Source organism: Schistocerca piceifrons, chromosome 8 (assembly GCF_021461385.2).
Source record: "Schistocerca piceifrons isolate TAMUIC-IGC-003096 chromosome 8, iqSchPice1.1, whole genome shotgun sequence".
NCBI classification, from domain to species: domain Eukaryota; kingdom Metazoa; phylum Arthropoda; class Insecta; order Orthoptera; family Acrididae; genus Schistocerca; species Schistocerca piceifrons.
In genome coordinates, this window is record NC_060145.1 from 314,198,106 (window position 1) to 314,223,322 (window position 25,217).

The 25,217-nt window shown below is 44.3% G+C and overlaps 1 protein-coding gene across 2 annotated transcripts in view; it reads left to right on the forward strand.

The window, feature by feature from the left end:
• LOC124711613 (protein spaetzle 5) overlaps nt 1-25,217 on the forward strand; it is a 301,170-nt gene that overhangs the window by 193,852 nt on the left and 82,101 nt on the right. For both annotated transcript variants that reach the window (XM_047241778.1, XM_047241777.1), the window contains exon 2: nt 8,002-8,165. In XM_047241778.1, coding sequence (XP_047097734.1) covers nt 8,002-8,165 — 164 coding nt within the window. The remainder of the gene's footprint in view (nt 1-8,001; nt 8,166-25,217) is intronic.

A 25,217-nucleotide genomic window follows, 5' to 3' on the forward strand; every position in this document is an offset into this window, starting at 1 on the left:
CACGGCCACGAACAACATTCGCATACTGTACCGCCACCTCCTCATACTTCACTGTTGGCACCACACATGATGGCAGGTAGCGTGTCGAGGCCTTCGCCTCTCTCACTGCCTTGCATCGGCTTACCACAAGCTATAGCATGTTTCGTGCAGGAACCCAAACCACTGCTTTCTTTCGCTGCCCAGTGGCGTCGGCTCTTTACACTACAAGCATCGCTTAGCACCGACTACAGAATCGTGTGGCTTACGAGGAGCTGCTCGAACACTGGACCCCCTCTTTTTAACTACCTAAGAATAGTAATAGCACTTTCGCGACTGCAGGTAGCAATTTGGAACTCACGAGTGATTCCTTCTCCTGATTTCACGCGATTTTTTACAACCACTCTCCAGAATGGTCTACGTTCCCTGCCCGTCGGCACATGTGGTCTGTCTGTTCTTGTTTTACCTGTGGTTCCTCCTTCGCATTCCCACTTCACAATCACATCGTCAGCAGTCGACTTGGCTAGCTTTAGAAAGTTCCTGGTGGATTTGTTACTCCGGTGACATCCGGTGATTAGTCCACGTTCGAGGTCACTGAGCTCTCCTGATTCACCATTCTGCTATTACCGTTTCTTTACTGACAACAGAATGCTCCCCGACTCGTTTTATACTGGCTGGTTCGCCTCTTCTGATATCTAACTGACCATTCCGCATCATATAGGGGTGTCCACGTACTTTTCATCCGATAGTATTCAGGACATGCTTCGGGCAGAGCCGTATGGAGAACTGTCAAATGTGCCACCCCCCTCACCCAAACCCTAAAAACAATCTTTCTTCAATTTTGTTATGCGATCAGATGCTGGCGTACGAACGACACGTTCGTATCGACACGACTGGCAGGCACAGCGAAGCCGACTATCCAGTGGGATTTGATACAAGAACGACATGGCTTAAACATTTAGCACAATGATCAGCAAATAAACTTAAGGCTTTCGGTGCTTTAGTATATGCCAGAATTCCAAGCACACGAGAAATTTTAAAAAAAAGACCTATGATCTTGCAACACCAGATGCTTGAGCAATGCAGGCAATGAACAATGGCAGAGCATTCGTTTGTTTACATGAGGGTTCAAATTATTGTAAGATGAAAATGGTATCTGTACGTACAACGACTAATAATTCCCGTAATTTATCAATTATAATTTTTGAATTCCTTTTTTACTTACACGGGAGATCTTACAAACCAAATCTTGGGAGCAGCAAAAGTACTGGCTGGAGGAAGTCACGTATCCTCGCTATCGTTTTCACTTGCTTCCTCAAACGTGGCGACCTGCTCCAGTCCACACTTGCTAGAAATCGGAAAATAAACCTTCGGTCAAACGTATGCCTGACATCACTTAAGTTGCCGAAGGCGGACACAGACTTCGAAAACCCCGGACATTCTGCTAAAATCGGATTATTTTCCGGCCACATACAGTCGGTCGACGATAAGACAGCTTTAAAGATCAGCACGCGTGAGCCCCGTACCGATCAACCACTACGATGTAAATTACATAGGAAAGTAACAAGGATTTGTGAAAGCGCGTTATAGAGACGTTCATGTCGATTGTCGGTGCCTTCTTATTGTTCTCAATCAAGAAGTGTAGAAAATATGACTTTTATTGTAGAGCGTTTAACCGTGTTTGCTACCGTTCCTTTAATATAAAACGAACAAAAGTACCTACGTGTCAGTGTCCATTTAGGAGATTTTAAATAAAGTTTATTAAAATGTGTTTTCAATTTATCCAGACAAATAAAAAGTCCGAACAGTTGCATAATCCTCCACACGGATCTGTCCGTAGCATGTTCTGTATACCATCTGATCAACTGTTCAGGATCTATAATCCCCCCTCCCTCCCCTTTCCTCAGCCTGCATGGATCGCCTTCGAACGCACTCAGAATTAGAACAAATTTGAGGTAGCAACCCTAGCCAGAAACAGAATGCTTGGACGAAATAAGAGTGGAGAAATGAGACGGCGACAGCAGCGTGTTTTTATAATCGTGGGCCAAGGGAATGGCTTCTTCTCGGAGGTAGGAGGTAGAAGAATTCACGTACTGCTAGTTAGTTCTTACACAGTCTTTCTTCTCTCTCCCTCTTTTAAGTTTATTGCTCCCCCTCTGTACCTACGCCCTCTGCGGGGGCCTATCTTGCCACTTCTTCGGTACAATTCTGTGCTCATCCACGCGAAAGACCAAGTTCCCAATTCGAGTCCAGGTTTGGCGAGAAAGTACAAAACAGTGCACACTCCGCTTCAGAGAGAAAGATTCGTCTGCAAAGGCTATAGATAAGAAATTTTTCCGTAATACCCTTTGTTCTAAGAGACCTTGGTCCACAAGAGGTTCTTGAAGTTTAGAATCTGGGCCAAGTTCTGGTAGATGTAATACTGTCAGGATGGCTCGTGTGTTGTGCTTGGATAGTTCAGAAGGTTAAAGCATTGTCCGCGAAAGACAAGGTTCAGTAAACAACTTTAACGTGGCAGGAAGTTTCAGTTCTTCACGGGTCCAGCATCGCGTTATACAGTTTGCAAGAGGACGATGGGCGGGTTTAATTGAGGCCTTTTTTGTCAGTCGCGAATAAAGACCTGAAGTTGGCCACCATTACGCAGTCGTATTTTTGTCCCGCCCACAGGCATCCTTAAACTGTCCAACGGGTGCTGGAAGAACTTACTTGTAGGTTTTGCGCTACGTCGGTCACGAATTTTATAGTCACTGGTACTTGTTTTCTCACATTTCTGGAGCTCAGCGTCCTCAGTAACACGCAGCTGGGAAGCTCACACAAAAAATGACATTTTATAACGATTTTAATATTTGTCATTGTTGTTACTGGATTCTTATGGCTACACTGTTCACATAATTATGAAAAACAAAACGCAAAATAAGTGAAAGTTCCTTGTGGTAAATGTCTACAGTTTCACCTCCTGTTCCCTTGCCCACCTACACACTGGTTCCGCCTTCATAGTCACATCCCTCAAACACATTTTTCTTACGAGCTCTCAACTTGTTGGGGATGGAAGGCACATTCCTCTGTGCTGCCTACCGTATGCCTGATGGAGTACGCCGCGCCACGGAAAAAAATGAAGTTATCAGTATATTGGCTCAAGAAAACGCAAACAAACATATGCAGTCTTTCACGCATGCAAACAAGTAGAAACAAGTAAATACAAACAGAAAAACACGAGTATCATGTTTTAGCTGGGGGCGCAATTGCAGTAAAGGAATGTTAGACAAAGAACTCCCCGCTCCGTAGAGCTAGTAGCTTTTCCGATGATTTCGTTCTCTTCAACTTTGGAAGCTTGTTTAGCTTCTAAAGTGTGCTCTTATTTTGCAGTCAGAGACCTATCAGAAGCAACGTACAAAATACTTGTAAATGGTTTATACACTGATCGTCCAGTAACACACAAAATAAAAATACCGTCGCGAAAACTAATTCTTAAAAGAATTGCACTTTGCATTCATTTTTTTCATTCTGATCATTAGTTCCGCAACCCACCTTTCATTTCGCACTTTGTTTGATTTTCATTCATCAATTAAGGGGTGATTGTTAGGTTTCGGAAAAGGCAATACTGCATCTGCTACGGAATCGTCGTAGACCGAAAATCATTGCTTGGGCCAGCTGCCAACAATATAACAGGCATTTTCAAATACACGTGACGGAATTATTCCTGCAAGGCGCTAACAGAACCCGGAACTGCGACCTTTTCTGTCTCCGCGGTGGATACAAAAATTCGATAAGACCCTAGCACTTTTTCACACACGTTCCTTTCACTTTTTGTTCTACCTTGCTGGAAAATGAACGCCATTCCTTCAAGACGCCGTCACCATCACACACATAACTTTACTACAAAGAGCACTCGAAATCCTAATGGCATCGCTTGACATTTCCTTACGCCTGCTTCCGTCTTATTCTTTCAACTGATTAACAGACCAAAAGGTCCTATCATAGATGTATAACAATTCCAAAATTTATCATCACCATACTTGTTTAGCGTTATATCAGTCAATTTAACATATTTCAGACTAAAAGAGTCATTAATAAAGCAAAATGAAAATAATTACGACACCATAATTTCTGTATGATTGGTCAGACGGTGTTAGTGATGTCGCCCTCCAGAAATTTAGTTTTCCTATATATTTGAATTACCATAACACTCTACCCCATTGCGCAAGATTTCCGTCCTCTGGCTGTCTGCACCGCTCTAGACTGCAGTAAAATTTGCAACTGCTTTGACCAGCACTTTCTTATGCAAGAACTACGGATACTTTTTTTCTAAATAACCTGTATACAAAAGCGGCTTGCAGCGCCGCTGGTTTCCGCACAGCAGTTTGAGCAGACTGCTGTGAAATCTCAATTATACGTTAATAATCGTTGGAGCTATTCGGTTTTTTCTTTCTCTTGTTGAGAACAGCAAAGTGATCAGACTACAAAGACCTCATCCCGTGTAGCTTACTGGCGGGTTAACCGCAAACCGAAACTTGTTGTCAGCGCAAGCATTTGCAGCTGAGAGTGCTAAACCACAGTGACGGGTTTCATACTCGCAACAAATTCGGTCTCTTCGGACAATGCTCGACGGAAAACTTTTCAGGAACATTATTTCACACGTACGTTGGAAGACGTATCATCAGACTTACAAAACGCCCTGGTATCAGTGTTGTACACTGCTACTTACTGCAGCTGTGCTTTTCGATTTAATCTGGACTTTATACCACAGATTTAGTATACAATTTCAGAAAATAGCATTTTCCTATGGTCTGCAAAGCGTGATCACTAACTGTAAGGCATTTTGTTCCAGTCATTCTGCGAAAAACTTAAAGATCCATGTTGCAAAGTAGAGATGTTGAGAGGTAACATCCTGTCAGCATCGGGGGCCTTAAGGACATAGAATTAACTAGACTGGATAAGGATGGCAAAAGAAATCGCTTGGCGCTTGTTGACAGAGATCTTTGCAGCATTTGTCTTAAGGGGTTTAGGAAAACCACATCCCTCGTTGATACTCCAATGTAAATCATAAGAGAATTTGGTTACATCCATCAATTTTAAAAAAAAACAGGAAACGATGGGATCATTCCAGAATAAAAAAGGTCATTAATAAATAAATTTTCCTAATCGGGGTTTTCGCCCTGCAGCGGATGGTGTGCTATTACGAAATTTCCTGGCAGATTAAAGCTGTGTGCCGGCCCGGGACTCAAACCGAGAATCTGTATTTTTTGCGTGCAAGTGCTCTACTGACTGAGCTGTCCAAGCACTACTCACGCCCTACTCTCACTCCCTTACTTTCGCCAATATCTCCTAGATTCCCAACTTCCAGAAGAAGGACTCGTGGAAGAAGGAAATTCGCCGAGATACGATTTAGCTAACGCTTGGGAACGGGAGAACTTCTGAGAAGTTTGGATGTTAGGATATGAGGTACTGGGGAAGCACCACTGTGTGGACGAGTCTTGAGTAATGCTTTGGTACCTCAGTCGGTAGAGCGCTTGGCTGCTAAAGGCCCCCGGGTTCGATTCGCGGTCCAGCACACGGTTTTAATGTACCAGAAAGTTTCAGATTTTAAGGTGTTTAAAATGTGACGGTGAGTGTGGTGCCGCCTTGCGACTACTGCGTTTCATAGAAATTCGAATAGCTAGGACTCTCTGCGGATTCCGGAAACGTTGTCTCGACGCTGGCAATTTGGTTTAGTCACGACTATGACGACGATTGGTAGTCATCGAAAGCTCGAGTTTCGCCTCTCATTTGACGCCTATTGAGCGTCTGCACACCCACCAAAAAACGGCACTCACCAAAATTGTAAAACAGTTGAGCAGTCCACACCCACATGTGGGGAACGCCCTTGCCAGTTCTCTCAGCTTTCTGCACTGGAAGACATAACCCGACTGACCACGGAGGACCAAGCGAGATAGCGGAGTGTTTAGAACACTGGACTCGCATTTGGGAGGACAACGGTTCAAACCGGCGTCCATCCATCCAGATTTAGGTTTTCCGTGATTTTCCTACTAAACCGCTGCAGGCAAATGCCTGGATGGTTCCCTTAAAAGGGTACGGCCGATTTCGCTCTTCATCCTTCCCTAATCCGAGGTTGTGTTCTGTCTCTAATGAACTCAATGTCAACGGGACATCAAACAATAATCTCCTCCTCCTATTCATGAAGGATCACCTTCTCTCCACTTCTGAAATACACCATTTAAATTCACTTTCACCCCAGAGCGCTCACTACTTGAACGTTCCACGAGGACTACCGACTGATCCCTGATGTCGCAAGTTACAAACCGCTACACGAAGTTATTTAACTCTGAGGCTTTCCAATCAGTTAGAATCAGGAGCATCACGTAGGCATTTCCGATCACCATTTCCTGCTCTCGCTAATAGAGCTCCCGTACCGTGTTCCCTACTGGGAGGACTTCCGTAAGTTTCTCTGCCAGTGATGTTGGAACCCACAAGCCAAACTCGAGAAATTACTGAACAATAAATGAGAGTATTCGGCTCCAACTACTACCCATTTAGGAGAATGTTGGAAAAGACCGGCCCATCATCTTCAGTCCAAATAAAACACCCTCACCCTGCAAATGGAAACTGGTCGCGGCGAGTACAATAGTGGACTGGGCTGGCGCACATGGCGGCGAGGAAATGATTTAAACTGCCGGGAAAAAAATACAGCTCTCTCAAGAATTGTGTTCAGTGGCACCAGGGTATAACATGTGCATACTGAAGGGTTGTTATATTAGTGATTCACTTACGACGGCTTTGAAGGCCTGTAGCCAGTAACTGTACCGAGTTTAAAGATGAACAATTTTTGCCGCATTCATTCGAGGGTACAACCATGTCCCACCAATAAGTACATACTCATGTTGATAAGCATCGCATTTTGGGCCTCCGGGAGCTGGAATGACGTATCTACGGATTGCTGCACGTGTTTAGCACAGAGTACTGGTAGCGTGCCGCTGCTTTCGACAGCGGCCTGTGGAACACCTGCAGACCAGGCTCTGGACGTCCGCGTAGTACCGACGCACTTCAGGATTGAAGCACTGTGCGAGAATCAGTGGCCGACCGAACATCATCCAGGGACGAAACCCAACCATCCGTTCCGCTTGCTGTGTCGACAGCGAATATTGGTAACTTTGTGCTTGCAGCAGGCTTAAGATCAACTGTATCTCTGGGCAGATTACCATCGACACCACCACACCACCAAGAATGGCAAATCCGACGACGTGAAAGATTTGACTGGAGAGTGGAATTGTGCTCTATCGTCTTTAGTGATGAGAGTAGTTCTGTTTGTTTACGAGTGATGGATGTACACGTATATGGCGTAGACCTGGTGAGCTGTCTGTTCCAGAGTGCATTCGCCCACGACCCACAAGTTCCACACCAGACTTCATGGTGTGGGGAACCGTTAGTTACAGCTCGCGTTTGCATTTGGTGCTTCTCCACAGTAAAGTAACCAGTGCACAGGGGGTTATCCCCATGCTACTGCATTTCTTCGACAGGAAGTTAATGTACTTTTTCAGCAGGGCAATGCACGCCCACATACGGCTGTTGCGCCGCAACTTGCTCTACGCGATGTGCCCTGGCCGGGAAGATCTCCAGATCTGTCGCCAATTGAACACGTTGGGACAGAACTTGCTCGTTCTCCAGAGCCTGTAAGAACCAGTGCCGAACCGCAACAAAAGGCGCAAGATGCATGGGCCAATCTATTGTAGGACACCATTCGGCACATTTATGATCGCTTGCATGCAAGAATGCACCTCTGTGTTGCAGCTAGAGGGCGATACACTGTGTACTGATACGACTCTTTGGACACTCTTTACTGAAACATGTTTGTTTCATTTGGTCTGAATTCGTTATTATACAGTACAGTCCTACAATGACACCTCACTTGTGAATAAAATTACATTGTCCTTGTCCTTAAGAGTGTCGCATTTTTCTTCTGCAGTATATTAAAATTGTTCCATAAGCAAAGGGTGTGTCGAGGTAGTGCAGTGGTGGGCTCGGTTGCAGGTCTTGGGCGTGCTGCTGGCGGCGACCCCGCTGGCGTCGAGCCCCCAGTGCGACCACTACGGCGGCTGCCGCAGCTACCCCTTCCTGCCCGCGCCACCCGGCAAGACGCCGTCCTGCGCCAAGCCGGGCGCCACCTTCTGCGAGAAGATCGACCACTACCCGACGTGAGTATCGCTAGTCTGCATCACTTGGTGTTTTTAAAAAGAATAAAGTTCAACCCCACGAAGGGAGCCAATAATTGTAATTTTGATATAACCAAATGATTGAATTTTGATATCAGAACGACAAGATGAATACGAAGGTACCGTACTAACACTCCTAGAAACGCTCCTTCTAATCTGTCGTCTATAGGAGATTCCGCAGCATAGCACGAAGCTCACTCGTGGCCGGGGATAGAGTCCGCCGTGCGGAGGCTCGTGAAACAAATTACGCAACTTATTGCCCGTAGACTTCCTCCTAATCCAATGGTCGCCAAACTGTTTTGCTCAAGAGCCACTACTGGTGTCTACATCTGCATGGATACTCTGCAAATCACAATTAAGTGCCTGGCAGAGGAGTCATCGAGCCACCTTCACAATTCTCTATTATTCCAATATCCTAAAGCGCGCAGAAAGAACGATCACCCATATCTTTCCTTACGAGCTCTGATTTCCCTTATTTTATCGTGGTGATCCTTCCGCCCTATGTAGGTCGGTGTCAACAAAATATTTTCGCATTCGGAAGAGAAAGTTGGTGATTGGAATTTCGTGAGAAAATTCCGTTGCAACGAAAACCGCCTTTCTTTTAATGATGTCTAGCCCAAATCCCGTATCATTTCAGTGACACACTCTCCCATATTTCGCGATAATACAAAACATGCTGCCCTTCTTTGAACTTTTTCGATGCATTCCGTCAGTCTTATCTGGTAAGGATCCCACACCGCGCAGCAGTATTCTAAAAGAGGATGGACAAGCGTAGTGTAGACAATCTGATTAGTAGATCTGTTACATTTTCTAAGTGTCCTGCCAGTAAAACGCAGTCGTTGGTTGGCCTTCCCCACAACATTTTCTGTGTTCCTTCCAGTTTAAGTTGTTCGTAATAACCTAGGTATTTAGTTGAATTTAAGGCCTTTATATTTGACTGATTTATCGTGTAACCGAAGTTTAACGAGTTCCGTTTAGCACTCATGTGGATGACCTCACACTTCTCGTTATTTAGGGTCAACTGCCAATTTTCGCACAGTTCTTTTCTAAATCGTTTTGCAGTTTGTTTTGATCTTCTGATGACTTTATTACTCGATAAACGACAGCGTCATCTGCAAACAACGTAAGACGGCTGCTCAGATTGTCTCCCAAATCGTTTATATAGATAAGGAACAGCAAAGGGCCTATAACACTACCTTGGGGTACTAAGAACTGTGACCTCTCTGACAGGAAGTGACAAATCCAGTAACATAACTGAGACGATATTCCATAATCACGCAATTTCACTACAAGCCGCTTGTGTGGAACAGGTCAAAAGCCTTCCGGAAATCCAGAAATACGGAATCGATCTGAAATCCCTTATCAATAGCACTCAACACTTCATGCGAATAAAGAGCTAGTTGTGTTTCACAAGAACGATGTTTTCTAAACCCATGTTGACTGCGTGTCAATAGACCGCTTTCTTCGAGGTAATTCATAATGTTCGAACACAATATATGTTCCATAATCCTGCGAAATCTCGGGCCGCATTTGTACGGATCTATTACAAGTCGTGCGACACCTCCTAATATAGCGACGGAGGTCCTCTCTCCAGTTGTGGTCCAGCAACCCATGAACTCAACAAGTCGTTCGAAGTCTCCTGCAAAAATATTGATCCATGCTGCCTCTATAGTCGTCCACAATTCCGAAAATGTTGCCGGTGCAGAATTTTGTGTACGAACTGACCTCTCGAGTATGTCCCGTAAATGTACGATGGGATTCATGTCGGACGATCTGGGTGGCCAAAACATTCACTCGAATTATCCAAATATTCTTCAAACCAATCGCCAACAACTGTGACCCATTGACATGGCACATTGTCATCCATAAAAATTATTGGTTTTTCGTGAACATGAAGTCTACGAATGGCTGCAAATGGTCTCCAAGTTGCCGAACATACCCTTTTCCAGTCAATGATCGATTCAGTTGGACCTGAGGACGCAGGCCATTCCAATGAAACACAGCCCACACCATTACGAAGCCACCACCAGCTTGCACAGAGCCTTGTTGACAACTTGCGTCCATGACTTCATGGGGTCTATGCCACACTCGAACCCTACCATCAGGCTTTACCATCTGAAACCGGGACTCATCTGACTAGGCCACGGTTTTTCAGTCGTCTAGGGTCCAACCAGGCAATGTCGTGCTGTTAGCAAAGGTAGTCCCGTCGATAGTGTGCTGTCATAGACCATTAACGCCAAATTTCATCGCACTGTCCTAACGGAACGTTCGTCGTGCGTCTCACATTGATTTCTGCAGTTGGTACATACATTGTTGCTTGCCTGTTAGCACTGCCAACTCCACGCAAACAACGCAACTCCCGGTCGTTAAGTGAAAGGCGTCGACCACTGCGTCACCCGTATTAAGAGGTAATGACTTAAATTTCGTATTCTCCGCACACTCTTGACACTGTGGGCCGCGTTCAAAGTCTGTTACTTCCCGTTATGCGTCCGTAATCACGTCGGAAAACTCTTCACATGAATCATCTGAGTACAAATGACAGCTCCGAAAGTGCAGTGCCCTTTCGTGCCTCGTGTACGCGATACTACTGCCATCTGTATATGTGCACACTGCTATCCCATAACATTTGTCACTTCAGTTTATTAATTGGTAACCTACATAAATAAGTATGTCATGAGTCCCCAGTATCTAGCTATGGCAAGGACAGCATAAGTTGCTCATCATTCTCCAAGTACTGATCGTTAAAAGTCAGTACCATCCGGATCACTTCGTGTCGACTGTGGTCCGTTTCAGATAGCTGCCAATCTCAGCGATCTAACAGTTGCTACAGAGTAATTGCGTCATGAAGTGTTCACTGTTTTACGATTTGCACTTGTATTTATATGCACTACTGAATATGAGACACCGTTATAAAAGTTTGATAAATATTGTAAATGCCAATTTCCTTCTACTCACTGCACTGTATGCAACATTATTAACTAATTTAATTTTCCTTGCTACAGATAAGCGTAACATTCCATTCAGAGGAACCTACCCCGTGATTGATAATACACGATTTACTCTACTTAATTTATTTGTTTGTATATCTCCGTTATCAGAGAATCTTTTTAGAGTTATAATTCTCAAGATAATTCTCAAGATAATTCTCAAGATAATGAGTATTCAGAAACCATGTTATTTCCGTGTCAAAGCTAATTCCATGACAGCTGATCGGTACGAGTCGCACTAGCCCGTGAGTTTCAGGTACTAGAAGACAAACAGCAGCAGATTTCCCCTCACATCTGCAGTTGCCGCGCTACTTACCCCTCTACTCCTATGGTAAGCGGTCAGCTTTACTTAGCTCACGACCGAATTCATCGAGGTCAATTAAAATTACGCACACCTAGAAAGATTTCTGCTTCTGTAAGTATTTTAGTTTGTTACTAAGCAGGAAAACTACTCTCTCAAGACTCTCTTAACGTTAGTTGACTATTTTTCGATATGTTAGTTAGCTGATAGACGCATATTATTATAAAATGCGACTAACAACCGCGGGGCGGGCAAATATTCGATTCGGGACATATGCGCCCCGCGGACCGCAGTTTGACAACCACTGTCCCATCCAACTGTTGATGGACATGACTTAATTCTCAGCACTGCTACAGTCTTAACAATGATCCTCAGCCTTGATTTGATCCGCGAGCCAGTATTAAAATCGCCACTACTCCTTTACCATTAACCAATGCCCTGTAGAAATGCAACTATCTTCAGAGCACTGTAAAACCCGACCACAATATTGGAAAAAGAGCACCGCAAACCGTAACTTAACCGTCTCCAACCGCTTTCCAGTGTCTCCTCCATAAACAATGCAGGATACCATCTAAACTTAAAGAAAAAAAGCACACACATAATAAATACCACAATTCTTCACTAGAAAAATTAATATTTATTGTCTTCTGTAAGACCTCGCCAAGTTCGCCTCGTTGTTAACAGACGCTACCTCCAGCTAGCTCAAGTCTCCATGTTCTGATATGATACTTCCGTCCACCTAGCAAATTCTCACTTACTAAGTCGCATCCCCTCTCATAAAAACCAGAAAACGACATTCTTGGTCACTGGTGATCTCATTCCCGACCTCACATATGCAGTAATTGTAAAACTTCCGCCCGCCCCAAAGGGCCCACAACTCCTGTCCTACCCTCGCAGAGGCTGCTGGCACACTCTGATTTTGCAAGTTCCAAACACGAACTACTAAACTCTTGTAAGATGCAGTACTTTCAGCCAATCAGCCTCCATAGCAGAATTTAGGTGCTTCACTTAGGCACTTGCCGCTTACGCTCACAGTATTGGTCTAAATAATGTTCAAACGGCTCTGAGCACTATGGGACTTAACATTTGAGGTCATCAGTTCAGTCAACTTAGAACTACTTGAACCTAACTAACCTAAGCACATCACACACATCCATGCCCGAGGCAGGATTCGAACCTGCGACCGTAACAGCAGCGCTGTTCCCGACTGAAGCGCCTAGAACCGCTTGGCCACAGCGGCCGGTCGTACTGGTCTAAGGCGCTGCCTCCAACCAACATTTTCAGCATTTTAATTGCCAAAATGTGTTAAGAACCAACGGCCATCCTCGCCTTTGAAAACAACCGGTCCGGCTCGAACCACCACACATTTAGCCACTTAGGGGAAGGCCGGTGCATTATCTCAAGGCCGGAGTGTAGCCCCCATACCGACGGGAGCGGCCCGGAAATGGTGTGTTACATGCTGACCATTACAACTGCGACATCATGAAGGCGCTTTGCAACAAACGTCTGTTGTGTACGACTTCGTAGGCTACAAAGTGGTGTGGCAACTGGCGTTGTAGAAAATCTGGACGGGAGCAAAAATGATTAGCGAATAAGTTAACACAGTAGAGAGAAGATTTACTTAACTTGTGTTTCTCCAAGCACATGAAGACCCACTGCAGCTAGGAAGAGGCTTTCTGAACTAAAGCACAAACGATGGTGCTGGAGTCACGACTAGGCAGCGTCTGCGTTGCGTCACGTAGCGAAGTGGCTCTGAGTGCGAGTGGGCTGTGTGGCTGCGTTCTACATCGCGGCGCGGAGGGCGTTCGTGGTACGGAGCCACTGGAAGCGTGGCTCAGCGGGAGCGGTTCATTGGTTATCACACCCGTGAGGTGGTATTGTATCGACACATTCGACAGTCTCTTGTCTCGACCCCTGTTACATAATATTATTGAATGGCACTTTGTACTGTAATGCATGTTTAGTTAACAGTCGACCCGTGATAAAGTGAAGTTCGTGGAACCTCCAAAAAGTTTCGAATAGCTGAGAGTTCAATTTAATAAATTGTGACTGATCATGGAAGGATCAAGAAAAAGTCGAAGTAAGGCTATCTCCTCCAAAAGCTAAGTTAAAAGTATTACCATAGTTTTAAGCATTCATATTCCTTTACTAGGCTAAAACTGTAGCTCAAAAGAACGTTCATTTTTAAGTTTAATTCATTTTCATTTATTTTAACATTTAAAACAAAAGGAGTAGAAAAATTTCCGAAGACTCATAATTTGTTTTTGCTTGTTTGTTCACAAAGAAAACAGTGAACTTTCCCTGCCTCAGTAACCTGCAGCGTGCCGGGTCGAGCGCATTTTCAATTGCAACCAAAGCCGAAAATAGGTTTATGACAGTTGTCCCTGAAGATGGCTATCAGACCAAAATAAGCCTGTGGTACTAAACAATATAATCGGACACAGGAGTGTCACGGTCTCATAGCATAATATGTAATGTCCTTAAAGGAAAAAATTATAACACCGACCAAAATTTACGTGTTAGGAAGTCTTTTTTGAAGGTCTGGATTGTAGCCTCGCCTTGTATGGAAGCAAGATGTGGGCGATGGACAATCTGAAACGTTACCTTCATTCGTTCCTCTGAGCTTCCGTGGCGGCGCGCGAGTCAGATTAAGCGATGTTCTGCTCCGCGGGTTTAATCGGCAACGATTATTGGCGTACCGAATTAAACATCTGCTTTGCTACATTATCTGTCATTCTAAATAACGATAGGTAGCCCCAGAGTGATCCGGTGACTTGGTTAAACCTCTCACCGGTTATTATCTACTTTTAGGAAACAATCCGAGATTCGAGCACCGGACTGGAAAATATTCATCGCAGTCAGCAAGTGATTGCTAGCAAATATATATATGGTTCAAATGGCTCTAAGCACTAGGTTCAAATGGCTCTAAGCACTATGAGACTTAACATCTGAGGTCATCAGTCCCCTAGACTTAGAACTACTTAAACCTAACTAACCTAAGGACATGACACACATCCATTCACGAGGCAGGATTCGAACTTGCGACCGTAGCAGCAGCGCGGATCCGGACTGAAGCGCCTAGAACCTCAAGGACACAGCGGCCGGCGATTGCTAGCAACTCCTGGCGATAATAACAACAACAACAAAACAGGAATATAGTCCAAAATCAACAGGAAAATCACTTAAAAGTGTTACACTCAAATTTCCGCCGATACGAATATAAAGGATTCAACGAAAACCTCTTAAAGTCCAACTCGTTCTCTAAAGACCATCGAACAACTAGCTACTTCCATCCTCAACATAATTTGAGGTCTCTGTTAATTGAGCTCTGCACAGGATGACTGACACCCACTAACAGGAACGCACTTTTGGATACTCTCCGATTTCCGTAGTGCAAGAAATAACTCGGTTGACCACGAAAGCATCACCTTCTCCCAACTTCTGAAGCACACTAGGAAAATTCTAGCTCTGTTCCAGAGGACACATGACTCCTTCTTGCACCCCAAAATAGTCATTTAATTGTTCGTTTCTTGCTTTCGACGGGGCGTTACCCATTCAAGAGGAGTAGAGTAAGACTGGCGCATCAGCTTCATGCCGAACAAAAACACCTTTCCCTACAAATGGGAACTGGCCGAAATGACTACAATAGGGGACAAGGCTAGCAGACATGGGCGCACAGGAAATAAATTCAGACAACAAGAGAACGCAAGTATAAAGTTTTGCTTTTTATCTGTCGAGGCACGGGAACCTACGTATAATGGGTGCTTTCGTTATAAACTGTTTATGGTATTTTCACCTGTAAAAAACCTGGCATGTGTCGCCATATACAATGTGATGTTATTTTATTAAATCGTTTATGAGCTGCCAAGCGTTAGTTTTCATATGCTTAGTTGAATCATGGAACATATTTTGTGTTCAGACATAATGACCTTTCTAGACTCGGAGAAGCTCATCTGCAGAACCTAGCATGGTTTTAGGAAACAGCGGCCATGTGAGACACAGCTGGCCCTCTTTGTGCATGATATACAACAGGCTCTACATACCGGCTCCCAGACTGATGCTATATTTCTCAACTTTCGAAAGGCTTTCGACTCAGTTCCGCACTGTCTCTTGCTCCAAAACCTGCGCGCTTACCGTCTATCCGATGACATATGCGGTTGGATAGAAAGTTTTCTAACAGACAGGGAGCAGTATGTCGTCCTGAATGGGGTGACTTCAACAGAAACAAGCGTAACTTCAGGTCTGCCCCAGGGCAGCGTAATAGGTCCTCTGCTTTTTACGATTTACATAAACGATGTGGTTGATGGTATTAACAGCGGCATTACACTGTTTGCCGATGATGCTGTAATCTACAGGAAAGTAGTATCACACGAAAGTTGTGAACAAATAAATGAGGATTTGCAAAAAATAAATGCGTTGTGTAATGACTGGCAGTTCTTTCAATATTAGTAAGTGTAACCTACTGCGTATAACTAGGCGAAAATCTCCATTAATGTAAGAGTACAAAATAAATACCCAGTCTTTGGAAGCGGTAACATCCGTCAAGTATCTAGGTGTGACTATTCGAAACGATCTCAAATGGAATGATCAGCTTACGCAAGTAACGGGTAAGGCAAACTCTAGATTGCGGTTTATTTGTAGAATCCAGAAGCGATGCAGTCCTTCAACAAAGGAAATAGCTTACAATACGATAGTTCGTCCAGTCTTATTGTTCGTCTGTATGGGACCCTTACCAGTTGGGACTGATTCAAAGGATTGAGAAGGTCCAAACAAGAGCAGCAGGATTCATGACGTACATTCAGCCATCGCGAGAGCGTTACTGATCTCACAGAAAGTTTGAACTGGGACACACTTGCAGATAGACGACGCGCTAAACGGAAGGGGCTGCTCACTAAATTACGAAATTCGATCTTCACCGAGGATGTAGAGCATATATTACTACCTCCAACTTTCAAATCGCGCAATGATCACCATTCAAAAATAAGGGAAATTATAGCTCGTACTGAGGCGTTCAGTCGTTTTTCCTCGCGCGATCCGCGAGTGGAACAAGAGGGGGGAGGGGGGGGGGGGGGGAGGGAATATGACTTTGGCGCGAATTGTGTCTTCCGCCACACACCGCTTGGTGGCTAGCGGAGTATATATGTAGCTGTAGAATTTTTTGTATCTGTTCACGTGATTTTTCTTACCCGACTGTCAGGAAAAGTTACTGAGAGAATCTGCGACAGGCAAACTTGAATCTTGGTTAATGAAATTTTCCAATTTGTTTCTGGCACCTACTGTTATCATATACTATTACCACTGACTGCAACACATTGTTTCACTTTGTTCACCACGTTTTTAAAGTAAAAAATGTTCAATAATTTTCTTGCTCAGTTGTCACACCCGTCTTGAGCCCTCAGTGTTCTGTCGTATTATCTCAGTATATCTCAATGTTTGTATAGCACTCCCGTACCATTCACCGTCGTCACTCTCACATTTAGTGCTCTCGCCTCTTCTTTTGTCCCGCCTCTCTTGTCTTTTGATGCTACTGACACTGCTGTGGCGTCCGCTTCCCAGCAATTTAGCTTTCTTACGTCGCACGTTCTGATTCCCGCCAATAGATCCACATGGTTTCATATGACGTGCCGACGAATACAATATTCTTCTAAACAATTTCCTTTTTTTAAACGGACTTTTTGCTATCAAACTTTTGCAGAAAAATGAGGTCGAGTTCAGGACGGATTTCTTTTCCTATATAACAGTTATAATTATTCATCAATGAATTAAAATGTGAGGTGACATCGAGGTTTGAGAAGATACGAAGCTCTTGAAATTGGTGTTACAGAAGATCGAACAACTATTTCTGAGGTACGAAATCAACTGAGAAAAAATAGAAATTTATAGCACAATATGATTAAGGGAACGGGCCAGTTGATAGGGCACACGCTGGCATCAAGGAGTAGTAAATTTGGTAATGGAGTCAAGAGTGGGAGACCGGGAGGGAGACATTGTAGAGAGAGACCACAGCTTGACTATTGACTGCAGTAAGAAGGTTCAGATGGATACAGGCTGCAGTACAACACTCTAGCGAGGACAGCTACATCAGACCAGTCTTCCGACTGAAGACAACAACAGCAACAGCGACACATTTGTAGGCGACTGTGATGAAAGTAGTCATGTCTAATATTAGCAGACAGCTGACCTAGTGACAGTCTGCGGGCGCAGACTCGGAGAGCAGTGCGTCGGCAGATGGGCAGTGCGTGCCCGAGGCTGACCCAGATGCGTGGCGGAGAAAGCTCGGGTCTACCTATACCTGCCCGCGTACGCCATTCGCTTTCATCCGGCGGCCTCGCCGCCGCGGGCCACGCTCGGGGCAGCGACCTATGAACCCGATAGCCGCCAGCCGCCAGACGCCCACTACCGCGGAGGCCTCGTGAAGGCCCATGTACCCAGTACACGAACTGTTTCTCGATTCGCGCCACAGAGTCACGTGACGCAACTCATGTGCGGGGTAGTCATAAGGTTTTAATTGCCACCTCGAAAAAACCGAGCTGCCGCCACGGAACATGGTAGCGATGTCAGTCCTCTGCATGTTGTTGTTGTGGTCTTCAGTCCTGAGACTGGTTTGATGCAGCTCTCCATGCTACTCAATCCTGTGCAAGCTTCTTCATCTCCCAGTAACTACTGCAACCTACATCCTTCTGAATCTGCTTAGTGTATTCATCTCCACGCTGCCCTCCAATACTAAATTGGTAATCCCTTGATGCCTCAGAACATGCCCTACCAACCGATCCCTTCTTCTAGTCAAGTTGTGCCACAAACTTCTCTTCTCCCCAATCTATTCAGTACCTCCTCATTAGTTATGTGATCTACCCATCTAATCTTCAGCATTCTTCTGTAGCACCACATCTCAAAAGCTTCTATTCTCTTCTTGTCCAAACTATTTATCGTCCATGTATCACTTCCATACATGGCTACACTCCATACAAATACTTTCAGAAACGACTTCCTGACACTTAAATCTATACTCGATGTTAACAAATTTCTCTTCTTCAGAAACGCCTTTCTTGTCATTGCCAGTCTACATTTTATATCCTCCCTACTTCGACCATCATCAGTTATTTTGCTCCCCAAATAGCAAAACTCTTTTACTACTTTAAGTGTCTCATTTCCTAATCTAATTCCCTGAGCATCATCCGACTTAATTAGACTACTTGCCATTATCCTCGTTTTGCTTTTGTTGATGTTCATCTTATATCCTCCTTTCAAGACACTATCCATTCCGTTCAACTTCTCTTCCAAGTCCATTGCTGTCTCTGACAGAATTACAATGTCATCGGCGAACCTCAAAGTTTTTATTTCTTCTCCATGGATTTTAATACCTACTCCGAATTTTTCTCTTGTTTCCTTTACTGCTTGCTCAATACACAGATTGAGTAACATCGAGGATAGGCTACAACCCTGTCTCACTCCCTTCCCAACCACTGCTTCCCTTTCCTGTCCCTCGACTCTTATAATTGCCATCTGGTTTCTGTACAAATTGTAAATAGCCTTTCGCTACCTGTATTTTACCCCTGCCACCTTCAGAATTTGAAGTAGAGTATTCCAGTCAACATTCTCTGCATATCCACCCTTTAATGCTATTCATTTTCCCCAAAAACAAAGGATGGCTTGGCGAATACCTTGCTTGTAGAAGTCTTTATTTAGGCTGTACGGGAGACGTACCATCTCGAAAATAACCTCGTTGTGATCCTATAACGACTACTACGAAATAAGAGTTTTCATCCGAGAGGTGACTGGGTGCCATGTCAGGAAAATACTGGGAGCATGAAGCAAATTTCGATAGCCCAAACAATCAACAAGTTTGATTGCATCCTGTACAAAATGAGCTCGAGCGAAAACACACCCGTGACGGTTTACCCCTTAGGGGCACGATCTGTTAGCACCACACCATGGCAGTCCCAAAAACACTTATGATCACCTTGACATAATGGTTGTGTCTTAGCCATTTTCGGTCGTGGTGAATACACATGTTTCCAAAGCTCGCTTTGCTCTTCTGTACGGAGTCGCAATGACGCATTCAGATCTCGTTCACGGTGGCTAAAAGCTTCATCTGGATTGGCATGACAAAGCTGCAGTTTTTATTCTGCATCCTCGGATCCGCGGTCGGTTTGATTGGGTGTGAGCAATCGCGAAACTCAGCGGGCGACAACTTTTGTCATATCCCAAATCCCGTTCAAAATGTTCAAAACTGGTTCATGACTGATTTTCATTTCTTCGCTATCGGCCATCGAGCACCATTGTCTCCATTTCTCTCGCGATTCCCGATTCTTCGTCGTTCAGACTTATGTGACAACACTGGAAGAGTCTGTAGCACCTTGTCACCCTGGCATACGACAGTGGATTGCTGCCGTAAATTTCCACCAACTCAGCATGGATTGTTGCAGCGATGTTCTTCTTCAAACGCAGGAAACGAATTACCGCACAATACTCCACTTTATCATCGTGCTGAGCCATTTTGCTAACGTAGCATAAAAAGTAATGGAAACACTGTTGTAACATGAAAGACGTTCGGCAAATGGCATGCTCGCTGTCTGTAGCTGATAGCAGATCGTCAGATGAAGCAGTGCAGCGAGCGGCGACAGCTATGTTTGAGTCCGTTGCAGTGCGTACTGTCTGAAAGTGCGGGAGGCTAGTTCAAGCGCCCTAACAGGCGGTCACTTCAGCCTAGTACTGCAATTTCTTGCGACATCACGTTCGTCCCGCAGGAGCTACTGCGTTCGTGGGTATGGAAGATATTGGAACATCCACCATATTCGTCAGATATAAGCCCATTCGATGACGACCTGTTCGTCAAAATGATGGAACCTCTTCGTGTCACGTGTCACAACACAAGAGAAAACATCATCCTTGCGAGATATCGACAGAGATGGACGCGCTGACGATGTGCGACGCCTTCCATATGCGCCGGGGAAAGTGATCTAGATGCTGGGTGGTTATATTGAAGACATGTAATACGGTGCAAGTCTGCCAATAACGTCTGGTATGAATCATAACAATGCTGCCACTACTTTTCATCCAACCCATGTGTTTGGCTCTTCTAGTGGCGTGCTACAGTATTGCGGCGCGCGGATTTCATTGTGTACCAGGACTACGGCCATGTACATATAAACAAACAAACTATTAATTAAGTACCGTTCTGTTTTCGAGGTAATGGTTAAAAATCTGTGACTATCTGACGTACGTGTGGAGCCAATAGCGCCTATCTTCAAACGCGCCCGCGCCAAGTAGGAAAGTGACTGTAGGCAAAGTCGTATGGAAATGTTGGCTGGAATATCCCTGGAAGGATTTTAAGCCGCCTAGTCGTCAGCCATCTCATGCGAGCAACATTTCACGTTCCCTTGATGAAGAGTTAGTGTTTTAACTGTCTAGCGTAGATTACTGTTCTGTATTCTGTATGCGAGTAGGGTTCAGTGTACTTAGCAATTTCCAACAAACCTGAAAAATTATTTCAAACCTTTTCTAAACTTTTTGGTTTCTCTGTTGACGAATAAGCCAAAACTAATAAAACCAACATAATTAGGGTTTTGCGTCTTCAACCATAAAGGTTTTGCACGTTTGACATCAAACATTTAACACACTAACTCCTTCTTACAGTAATCAGTCGTCTGAAGTTATTTTATAACTGAAAATTGGGTTCTTTAAAGAGTCGGAGGTGGAAGTTACTGGCATAGAGTACTCCAAAAGCTATGGGACAAGATATACACACAATATTCCTGCCAGTCACTCGTTGAAGTTGTAGCGGCGACGCTAATGATGTATAATGTACTCCTACGCAATGATTACTCCGACAAGCACTCACTCTCTCTCGTTTTTACAGCACGTTATTTCACTTCATCTTCTCCTTGTTTCTTTTAACATTAAAGCGTCTACCACGAGATTATCGCGCCTTCTTAGAAATAATGGTTCTACTCTTCGCATCAATTTACGCTAAAAGTGCTCAATCTCTTTCGCACAAACTATGTCTGTCTCGGACGCTGTTTGTTGCAATTGGTGACGTCTTAGCACCGTGGCAAGCTGTAACAACGTCTTCCGCGGAATGCTTTTGAGCAATCCTTCCCGCCCTTCTTTAACTATAGCCTGCTGTTCTTTTTTATCCTACTATTTATCCTGTTATTGGTCTCCTGAAGCTTAGCAAACTTTCTCTCCCAGCGTACAGGATTATTTTTTTTTTTTTTAATCTCAGCTTCTTTCTCACGCCTAACTTCAAAAGCGGTCTATGGAGCTCCATTTCCATTAGCACTGTGGGCGAAGAACGAAAGTCTTTCTAGTCAGACCGCTGAATAACCAGTCAACAACGACTTTACTTAACATAAGAGGTATTCTATCTCCAACTCACTCTCAGAAATTACTGTTTCTATCCCTTAATGTTTTAATAAATCAAAAAGACAAGCTACGCGCTATTAGTTGCAGAGACATTCCACTTGGTCTCGTTTGTTAGGCAGCCTTTCTAGAACTAAAGTATAAAACTATCATTCATGCACTGCGGAGACGCTGTCGACACAGTGCTGCGTGCTCACTGTTGCGCGTCAATAGTTCTCGTTGATTAGCGAACGGTCGTCAAGGTCCGCTGTCTCGGCAACTTCAAGCTCACCTTCAGACAGAAAAATAAATACACAACAGAGTGAAGTGCGAAACACCAGGATAAAACCAACAGTCCACCAGTAACAGGTCATTGCCTTAGCACAAACAAACACACTTGTCCAAATATATCTTTGCAACTGCAACAAAGTGCGTTGGCTAAATCACAGAGATATAAAAAACATATGGCAATGCCATTTATTTCCAGAAACTGATAGCCTTAGAAACTGCTTTACCATTATCTCTGTGTTGCCGGCGTTGCCCGGGTATGTATTTATTCCAATTCTAATAGTCCATCTCCTTCTTCCCCCTCTCTCTGTCAATCTTCTCGTCCTCCCCTCTTTGTCCACCTCATTCTTCCCTTCTCTCTATCCTCCCTTCCACCTCCTACTCTCTGTCCATCTCCTATTCCCCTCCTCTGCCTATCTCCTCCTCTTCCCTCGCTCTGTCCATCTCCTCTGGCAATCATCTCGTCCCCCCTCTTTCTCCATGTCATTCTCCCATTCCTCCCTTCCACCTCCTACTCTCTGTCCATCTCCTCTTCCCTCTCCTTTGCCTATCTCCTCCTCCTCCCTCGCTCTGTCCATCTCCTCTGTCAATCTTCTCGTTCCCCCCTCTTTGTCCGCCTAATTCTCCCCTTTTCTCTGTTCTCCCTTCCACCTCCTACTCTCTGTCCATCTCCTCTTCCCCTTTCTATCAACTTCATACCCTACTCTCTATCCGTTTCCTTTTCTATCCATTCTCTGTCCATCTACTCCTCTCCCTTTCTCTGACTCTCTCTTCTTTCCTTTCTCTGCCCATTTCCTCCTCCCAATTTCCTCTTCCCTTTCTCTGTCCATTATCCCTTTCCCTCTCTCATCATATCTCATCCTTCCCTATATTTGTGCCCATCAACTCCTTCTTCCACCTTTCTGTTTGTCTCTTCCTCCCCCTCCTCCCCCCTTCTCCCTCTACGTTATCGACAGTAATATGTGTACCAAGTTCGGTAAAAATAGATCCAGAAATAGCCCACATACGCATTATGTCCATATATTTTACATATTTCACCTGTACCTCTAACGATTCAACCTGCAGTTTCGTTTTCACGCAGATCAATCCTTACGACGTTATGTCTCCTGAACTGTACGTCATAAAATGTTATACTTTAGCAAGTACATCCAGTGATATACGTGGACACTATATGCAAAATACTTTGCAAATAGAGTTGTTACTAAAGAAGTAATAAATAAAAGGCCATGCCTGATGCGGCAATTTCACTGTACGAACAGCAAAAACGTAGTAAACGATAAATTTCTTTTTCTTTTATCTTTTTGGGGGAGGTGTGAGTGAGAAAAGTCTCGTAAGGGTTTGAAAATATGTGTAAAGTTTGTTGCATGTCAGTAAGCGTTCTCGTTCTCTCATAGTGAACGACTAGAGTCTGGGTGTCCGCGCATTGTGTGCTGCATTGCTTTTTCACCCCGGCACGCACCCTTTTGAAAGGTGTGTGTGATCGTTATCCCACAATGTTTCTTTCCATACAGTAAGTGATATTGTGCTAAGTTTGGATGAAATCGATCCAGTGGTTTTGAAGGAAATATGAAACATACAAACATACATCCAGTTTTATATTAAATAGCGGTATTACTGATTTCCTTCAGCGCCACCTAAAATTTAATTTGTTATGTTACTTTCCTAGTTATTGTTTCCGTCTTAGTGTTGTGCCTTTACATCTACATCGGCAAGCACAATCCGCAAGCCATCATTTGCTATGTGCCGGAGGGACCTCGTGACCATTGTCGCCTTCCCCCTTGACTGTTCCAGTCACAAATGGTCTGCGACAAGCAAGGTTCTTGATAAGCCTCCGTGTGAAGTCGAATCTGCATTCGTGAGATATACATAGGAAAAAGCAATATATTGGTTGACTCTTCCAGGAAGGTGCTTTCTGAATTTTAACCCTAAACCACAATGTGATGCACAACACGTACCTAGTAGCGTCTGTAGAGTTGGCTGAGCGTCTCCGTTACTCTTCCGCTGTTACTAAATGAACCAGTAACGAAAGGCGCTACTCTTCTTTGCATATTCTCTATTTTCTCTATCAGTTCAATCCGTATGGATCCCAGACAGTTGAGCACTATTCAGCTACCTCCTTCGGATTCTTCCAGTAATCTCAATCTGACATCTGCCGTTCCTGCGATTAGTAATATGTTATCCTTCCATTTTAAGTAGCTCCGAAAGCATATTATCAGATGCTTGATGAGTGTGACTGCTTCTAGCGACTGTTTTGAAATCTTGTAATCTTACAGTAACGGGTCTTTCTGCCTATTTATACGCATTACGTTACATTTGTTTATGTTGGGGATCAATTGCCATTTCCTGCACCAAGCGTCGATCTTCTGCAGGTCTTCTAGTATTTCTCACCAATTTTAAAGCATTTCGGTACCTGTGTATACGATAGAACCTCATGGCACGCCCGACGTTATCCGAAAGGTCATTTATATTGCGAAAAGTATTAGTTCTATAACATTCTTTGGGATACGCCCGAGGCATGTGTTACGTCTGAAGATTTATATTGATATACTTCGTTCTCTTTGCTAGGAATTCTTCAATTTACCACAAAGTTGAACCGATATTCAGTAGGCTGGTATTTTGTTCAATGGTCAACAGTATGGAACTGTATCGAACGCCCTCTGGAAGTCTATAAAAACGACATCGACCTGGGTGCCGTTATTTACTGCCTTCTGGGTCTCGTGGATGAAGAGAGCGAGCTGGCTTCTGTCCCAGAAATGTCATAATATGTGAGCGTAAAACGTCCAAACTTACAACACAAGGTTAATCAGGAGACAAGATACTTTAAGAAGTGACAGTATTGTTTATTCTGGACAAAAATTACGCCGCGCGGGATTAGCCGAGCGGTCTAAGGGCGCTGCAGTCATGGACTGTGCGGCTGATCCCGGCGGAGGTTCGAGTCCTCCCTTGGACATGGGTGTTTGTGTTTGTCCTTACGATAATTTAGGTTAAGTAGTGTGTAACCTCAGCGACTGATGACCTTAGCAGTTAAGTCTCATAAAATTTCACACACATTTGAACAAAAACTTCTTCTGGACAGCGACCATATTCCGAATGGTTTACGTGGGATAACACGTTTTT